At 42.9% G+C, this 8,680-nt stretch overlaps 1 protein-coding gene across 1 annotated transcript; it reads right to left on the bottom strand.

Annotated features, from left to right (window-relative positions):
- Positions 1-2,118: 2,118 nt before the first annotated feature.
- LOC311139611 (membrane progestin receptor alpha-B-like) lies at positions 2,119-3,183 on the bottom strand (the record flags this gene model as incomplete). Its single annotated transcript, XM_084174522.1, is given in 2 exon segments — positions 2,119-2,304; positions 2,308-3,183. Coding segments are annotated over 2 exon segments (1,062 nt in total).
- Positions 3,184-8,680: the final 5,497 nt, after the last annotated feature.

The raw sequence follows: 8,680 nt of genomic DNA, 5'->3' as shown, positions 1-8,680 counted from the left end.
GCTTTAATCTCTTGTCTTTTTAGCTTTCCCGTGTAAATCAGATTAAAGTCTTCCTCCCTTATCCTCCTACTGTTGAAGTTGGAAGTTTACATACACTTTTTCAACCACTCCACACATTTCTTGTTAACAAACTATAGTTTTGGCAAGTTGGTTAGGACATCTACTTTGTGCATGACACAAGTAATTTTTCCAAAAATTGTTTACAGACAGATTATTTCACTTATAATTCACTGTATCATAATTCCAGTTGGTCAGAAGTTTACATACACTAAGTTGACTGTGCCTTTAAACAGCTTGGAAAAATCCAGAAAATGATGTCATGGCTTTAGAAGCTTCTGATAGGCTAATTGACATCAATTGGAGGTGTACCTGTGGATGTATTTCAAGGCCTACCTTCAAACTCAGTTCCTCTTTGCTTGATATCATGGGAAAATCAAAAGAAATCAGCCAAGACCTCAGAAAAATAATTGTAGACCTCCACAAGTCTGGTTCATCCTTGGGAGCAATTTCCAAATGCCTGAAGGTACCACGTTCATCTGTACAAACAATAGTACGCAAGTATAAACACCATGGGACCACGTAGCCGTCATACCTGTGATGACTGTGATAGAAGGAGTCAGGCGCAGGAGGGTAATCACTGAATACAGAGATGAATCCATCTTTACACCAAAATGCGCTGGATAGCGACAAACGAAACAGGCACAGGGGAAACTATCTACCCTGGCAATACACTGTAATGGTAGCTCCAACATTAAAAGGCACAGGGGAAAATATCTACCCCGGCAACAAATAGGTACGAGTAGCTCCACCGAGCTACACTACTCTCACATAATAACAATCACCCACAAGGACAAGGGGGCAGAGGGAACACTTATACACAGACTAACGAGGGGATAAGAACCAGGTGTGTGTAATGACATGACAAGACAAATGGAATGATGAATATAGGAGCAGTGGTTAGTAAGCCAGTGACGACGAGCGCTGAAGCCTGCCCGAACAAGGAAGGGAGGCAGCCTCGGCAGAAGGAAGGAGATGCGTTCTGTCTCCTAGAGATGAACGTACTTTGGTGCGAAAAGTGCAAATCAATCCCAGAACAACAGCAAAGGACCTTGTGAAGATGCTGGAGGAAAGAGGTACAAAAGTATCTATATCCACAGTAAAACGAGTCCTATATCGACATAACCTGAAAGGCCGCTCAGCAAGGAAGAAGCCACTGCTCCAAAACCGCCATAAAAAAGCCAGACTACGGTTTGCAACTGCACATGGGGACAAAGATCGTACTTTTTGGAGAAATGTCCTCTGGTCTGATGAAACAAAAATAGAACTGTTTGGCCATAATGACCATCGTTATGTTTGGAGGAAAAAGGGAAACGCTTGCAAGCTGAAGAACACCATGCCAACCGTGAAAAACGGGGGTGGCAGTATCATGCTGTGGGGGTGCTTTGCTGCAGGAAGGACTGGTGCACTTCACAAAATAGATGGCATCATGAGGAAGGAAAATTATGTGGATATAGCAACAACTCAAGACATCAGTCAGGAAGTTAAAGCTTGGTCGCAAATGGGTCTTCCAAATGGACAATGACCCCAAGCATACTTCCAGTTGTGGCAAAATGGCTTAAGGACAATAAAGTCAAGGTATTGGAGTGGCCATCACAAAGCCCTGACCTCAATCCTATAGAACATTTGTGGGCAGAACTGAAAAAGCGTGTGCGAGCAAGGAGGCCTACAAACCTGACTCAGTTACACCAGCTCTGTCAGGAGGAATGGGCCAGAATTCACCCAACTTATTGTGGGAAGCTTGTGAAAGGCTACCCGAAACATTTGACCCAAGTTAAACAATTTAAAGGCAATGCTATCAAATACTAATTGAGTGTATGTAAAATTCTGACCCACTGGGAATGTGATGAAAGAAATAAAAGCTGAAATAAATCATTCTCTCTACTATTATTCTGACATTTCACATTCTTAAAATAAAGTGGTTATCCTAGCTGACCTAAGACAGTGAATTTTTACTAGGATTAAATGTCAGGAATTGTGAACAACTGAGTTTAAATGTATTTGGCTAAGGTGTATGTAAACTTCTGACTTCAACTGTATATCTGTCTGTCCTGATGTCTCCTACTCCTCTTTCTCGCGCATTTGCACCTGCACACGTTTCCGCACGTAGAAGGCAGTGAGCGCACTGCAGCATGCCGTGAAGACGAAGAGCGCCACTGCGTCATGGGCCAGGTTGCCGTGGAGATGCTCGTAGAGGGGCCTCCGCTCAATGTAGTCTATGCGTGTCGCCTCGATCTGCACCAGGGTTCACAGCACCAGGAACACGTGGAAGATCTGGTGACCCTGGCCAATGAAGTCACATCGCCCAGGCAGCCAGCGCTCTGGGTGGGGGCAGGCAAAGAAGTAGGCGCTCACCAGGAAAAATAGTACCTGGTAGCGGTGGTAAGCCACTGCCTGGTTGGAGCAGCCCCTCTCCTGCTGGTGGCAGCTGTAGATGCGGTGCAGCACGGGGCTGATGTCCAGGCAGTACGCCAGGCCCGAGGGCACCACCTGGAACAGCTTGTGGGCAAACTTGGGCAGCCTCGGGCTGGCATACTTGCCGTAGCAGCAGCCGAAGCACGAGAACCAGGCCAGGAACGCTGCGGCGGGCAGGAAGATCCCTCGCACCCGGGCATGCCAGCCCTCCTCGATGGCGTAGTAGAAGTGGGCCAGGGCACTGCCATACTGGTAGATGGCCACGCCCACATAGTCCAGGAAGTAGAAGGTGTAGTGGGAGAGTTCGGACTTGGCGTTGAGCAGGTGGGCCAGGGCACTGCACGACAGGTAAGTGAAGGCTGAGAGGAGGACTATAAACAGGGGCTGGGCGTGGGGGTCACGGAGGAAATCCACTGTCTCGGACAGCTCCTGGCACTTGACCAGGATGATGAAGGCGGCCAGCAGGTGGGTCCACACATTGAGTGCCTCGTTGTGCCTTTGGAAGAGGGTGAGGAAGTAGTAGCGCCAGCTGTGGTCCGGCTGCCTGTAGCCTCCGATGATGTGAGGCTCACGGAACACCCAGGGCACGTCGTCGGCCTTCACGGTGCAGGGCAGAGTAGGGAAGGCCGACTCGAGCAGCTGAGGGATCTGACGCAACTGTTGAGCATTGATGAACAGGCGACCAATCTGCTCCATCACTACGGTCGCCATGGCAAACTAGAGACTGGAGATGAGGGCAGAGAATGAGTTCACAGTCAGTCAATAATATCTATCTGGCCATGAGCTGTCATTACTGATTGCCAGCAAGAAGATTTAGACCCTAATCCATATGCATTAGGTCTATTTGTGTTGCATGATATTACAATGCTTTGATTTTTTGGCTTTGGCTTAGTAATGGGGGTGGGTGGAGGGGGGTAGTTTAGCTTGTTAGATGAGTTCATTTAACATATCTTTATAATGTCTACATTTGAAATAAAGCAGTGTACTTTTTTCAAAAATATGCAACTTAAAAGTTTTATATCGCAGAATATTTTGGACATCAAAGCAATGTTGAGCATATCCTATTTGAGTAAGAAAAGGATACTCATATGATAGGTAAGATATAGCCTACAAACCTTGCAGAGAGCCTATTCAACTGACAATCTCTTAGAATTTATTTTATAAAATATTGGAACCAAGACCTAAAAAGAACTGATATCGGCACAAGATGGAGGAAATGTTGGAACATAACTAACAAAATTACAGCAAACAAAAATGTACGCTTAATCAAGTATAAACTAATGTATAGAATGTATTATACAAGAGACAAAATACACAAATTCTACAGCACAATGGCAGAGTCATGTCTTAAGTGTAAAACAAACAATGACTCAATAATTCATGCCTTCTGGGAGTGCTATAAAGTCCAAAATGTATGGGCGGGGTTAGAAAGTTGGCTATCAGAAGTTTTCCAACGTAAGTTTACTTTTAATCCATCTATCTGCATATTTGAAGACATGGCATATGAGGGTGCAGTGAGATACCCAATGGGTTGGATCATTATTTTCTCATCAATAATTTTGAGGGGGAAATAATACTTCAAAACTGGAAATCAAATTATCCTCCATCAGTGGATGAATCAAATGCATTATTATTTAAATATTGAAAAAATGTGGCCTACAGATATAAATAAAATAGAACAATTTGAAGCCATATGGCATAAAGTATTACAAGCCCTAGAAATATCAAAATGATGAAAAATAAGAAAGAATGTTATTATGAGAACAAACAAGATGGGTATGGACACTGTGGGAACATGTAGGTTTGAGCAAATATGTAATTAATGTTTGTTGAAATGTATGTATGTCTGAGTTTGAGAAGATATGTAATTAATGTTTTTTGAAATGTATGTATGTCTGAGTTTTTTGTATTTTTTGTTGTTGTATTTTTTCTTAATGTCGAAGGTCGGGCATTAAGTCCCAGCCAATGTAGTGTTTAGTTTAGTGGATCTATGTCTGTGAAATTAAGTTAAGTTGTCTATTGTCTTTTGTCTAAAATCCAAAATCGTAGAAAAAATATAAGAAATAAAGCAGTGTACTGTAGGCTACTTATGTATATTTTCTGTGTCAGCAGTGCAAAGATGTAAACGCTGTAGCCTAGGCCTACACACGGGGTGCATCTCAATAGTATCAGTAAATTAAACAGCTTCCTCAAACTCTCTCTAGCTACTTCATTTGCATTTATCTAAAAATGCAGGGCAAGCGAAAGAATGCCTCCGCTACTGAGAATTTTCTTCCACTTGTCCACTCCTTCCATGACCATGTTAGCGTGGATGAAGGTAAGGAGACAAGAAGAGGATGTCACGTAATTGATTGAGATTCACCTACGGTGCTAAACAAAAATGGTATCATGGAGCGATCGATGAATGGGAAGAAAATTGCGTAACATATTCCCCATCCAGCCGGTCTCCACCCTCAGATTTTTACATTGGTTGCATACTTAGCTGTCTTTAAAATATTCATAGGTGAAGAATAGCTAGAGTATAAACGAATCCAGAAGCTTTGAGATTGTGGAACGGTATTCTATTGTAAATTATTTAGTCAAGGCATCCAACAGTGAGGCCTATTTTAGCCTACTAGCTAACAATCGATAATTGCATGGAAACGGCTGATCAATATGTTATCCTAATTATCGACAGATCCACGAGCCTTTGACAAACAGATATTCTAACCAATCAGCGGTCAGATGTGCTGTACTGTTCCTGTCACTAGATTTTCACCAATAGCGTAGGTCTTATTTGACTGCACACTGTCAGGGTGTGCTATGAAAATGAAGAAACACCCACTCCCCATAAATTATCAGCTAAATTATGTACTTGTTTTACTGATTTGAAAGTCTATTGGAGAGGTGTGTGTGTGTGTGTGTTTGTGTGTGTGTGTGTGGACGTGTTTACCTATTCTTGTGGGGACCAGAAGTCCCCACAAGAATAGTAAAAGCAAAAAATTAATACCAAATGGGGACATTTTGTTGGTCCCCACAAGGTCAAATGCTATTTCTAGGGGGTTTAGGTTTAAGGTTAGAATTATTGTTAGTGTTAGGGTTAGAATTAGGTTTAGGGTTAGGAGCTAGCGTTAGTTTTAGGGTTAGGTTTAGGGTTAAGGTTAAAGTTAGGTTTTTGGGTTAAGGTTAGGGTTATGGTAAGAGTATGGTTAGGGTTAGGTTTAGGGTTAGGGGTTAGGGAAAATAGGATTTTGAATGGGACTGAAATTGTGTGTCCCCACAAGGTTAGCTGTACAAGACTGTGTGTGTGTGTGTGTGTGTGTGTGTGTGTGTGTGTGTGTGTGTGTGTGTGTGTGTGTGTGTGTGTGTGTGCGTGCGTGTGTGCGTGTGCATAGGCCTATATTTAATGGTACATTTATTTTTCTGTTTCCTTTTAGCAAAGTAAGATCACTACATGATCAGCTGCTTGGTTCCCCTCCTAAAACAATAATAGGCTTTGGCATTGACACTTTGTTATTGGTATTTATTACAGTGTACTTTATGGCAGTGTCATTTCATCCTAATCCATTAATGATGTGACTTTAAATGTGGGTGTCTACCAGAGTGCTAAACCAATAGATATACAGTGAGGGAAAAAAGTATTTGATCCCCTGCTGATTTTGTAAGTTTGCCCACTGACAAATAATTGATCAGTCTATAATTTTAATGGTAGGTTTATTTGAACAGTGAGAGACAGAATAACAACAAAAAAATCAAGAAAACCGCATGTCAAAAATGTTATAAATTGATTTGCATTTTAATGAGGGAAATAAGTATTTGACCCCCTCTCAATCAGAAAGATTTCTGGCTCCCAGGTGTCTTTTATACAGGTAACGAGCTGAGATTAGGAGCACACTCTTGCTACTAATCTCAGCTTGTTACCTGTATAAAAGACACCTGTCTACAGAAGCAATCAATTAATCAGAATCCAAACTCTCCACCATGGCCAAGACCAAAGAGCTCTCCAAGGATGTCAGGAACAAGATTGTAGACCTACACAAGGCTGGAATGGGCTACAAGACCATCGCCAAGCAGCTTGGTGAGAAGGTGACAACAGTTGGTGTGATTATTCGCAAATGGAAGAAACACAAAATAACTGTCAATCTCCCTCGGCCTGGGACTCCATGCAAGATCTCACCTCGTGGAGTTGCAATGATCATGAGAACGGTGAGGAATCAGCCCAGAACTACACAGGAGGATCTTGTCAATGATCTCAAGGCAGCTGGGACCATAGTCACCAAGAAAACAATTGGTAACACACTACGCCGTGAAGGACTGAAATCCTGCAGCGCCCGCAAGGTCCCCCTGCTCAAGAAAGCACATAAAAATGCCCGTCTGAAGTTTGCCAATTAACATCTGAATGATTCAGATGAGAACTGGGTGAAAGTGTTGTGGTCAGATGAGACCAAAATGGAGCTCTTTGGCAATAACTCAACTCGCCGTGTTTGGAGGAGGAGGAATGCTGCCTATGACCCCAAGAACACCATCCCCACCGTCAAACATGGAGGTGGAAACATCATGCTTTGGGGGTGTTTTTCTGCTAAGGGGATAGGACAACTTCACCGCATCAAAGGGACGATGGACAGGGCCATGTACCGTCAAATCTTGGGTGAGAACCTCCTTCCCTCAGCCAGGGCATTGAAAATGGGTCGTGGATGGGTATTCCAGCATGACAATGACCCAAAACACACGGCCAAGGCAACAAAGGAGTGGCTCAAGAAGAAGCACATTAAGGTCCTGGAGTGGCCTAGCCAGTCTCCAGACCTTAATCCCATAGAAAATCTGTGGAGGGAACTGAAGGTTTGAGTTGCCAAACGTCAGCCTCGAAACCTTAATGACTAGGAGAATATCTGCAAAGAGGAGTGGGACAAAATCCCTCCTGAGATGTGTGCAAACCTGGTGGCCAACTACAAGAAACGTCTGACCTCTGTTATTGCCAACAAGTGTTTTGCCACCAAGTACTAAGTCATGTTTTGCAGAGGGGTCAAATACTTATTTCCCTCATTAAAATGCAAATCAATTTATAACATTTTTTACATGCGTTTTTCTGGATTTTCTGTCTCTCACTGTTCAAATAAACCTACCATTAAAATGATAGACTGATCATTTATTTGTCAGTGGGCAAATGTACAAAATCAGCAGGGGATCAAATACTTTTTTCCCTCACTGTAGGCCCACAGTAGCTTTGCAATAGAAACCTCCAACTCAGAGGTTAGCCCACATGTGAAACCTAACTCAGCACAAGTTTGGCTATTGATGAGACACCTATTGTTCGTCCACCACCAATATGGTTCACAGTAAACTGAAACTCATTTGTATATCAAGTCAAGCAATTTTTGTATTACTCCTTAGTCCAGTCACTGTATAAAGGCTCACATTCTCCCTCCTCCCACGCTGGGGGTAGCATTGTCAATGTGTCTTTGTATGAAACACTGTGGATGCGTCTGTGAAAGGCTTGCATTGTATATACTCAGTCAGACCCAGTCCAGACTTTCAAAACAATTCCAGCGGTGTCTCAGCTGTCTCCCTTTCTGTGAAGGCTGACAATGCCACCTGCTGAGACCTCTTTATATGGATGGTATTGTACAATACATAAACGTTCTTGTACAATTACATAAAGTGCACATAGATGTGCACAGCCTACTGTCATACAGTGGACATTTTCTCAGACTTAACAGGTGTCTCTAAAACAATATAGGCCAGACCAGAAATGTCACAAAAGATTAACACATTCTGTTTGCAATTTGAACATGTTCCATGCCTGGTATGTGACTTGGTAACCTGTTTCCAATACATTTCAAATATACACTGCTCAAAAAAATAAAGGGAACACTTAAACAACACAATGTAACTCTAAGTCAATCACACTTCTGTGAAATCAAACTGTCCACTTAGGAAGCAACACTGATTGACAATACATTTTACATGCTGTTGTGCAAATGAAATAGACAACAGGTGGCAATTATAGGCAATTAGCAAGACACCCCCAATAAAGGACTGGTTTTGCAGGTGGTGACCACAGACCACTTCTCAGTTCCTATGCTTCCTGGCTGATGTTTTGGTCACTTTTGAATGCTGGCGGTGCTTTCACTCTAGTGGTAGCATGAGACAGAGTCTACAACCCACACAAGTGGCTCAGGTAGTGCAGCTCATCCAGGATGGCACATCAATGCGAGCTGTGGCAAGAAGG

The sequence above is a fragment of the Coregonus lavaretus genome, assembly GCF_964263955.1.
Source record: "Coregonus lavaretus genome assembly, chromosome: 13".
NCBI lineage: Eukaryota > Metazoa > Chordata > Actinopteri > Salmoniformes > Salmonidae > Coregonus > Coregonus lavaretus.
This window is presented reverse-complemented; position numbering and strand designations above follow the sequence as displayed.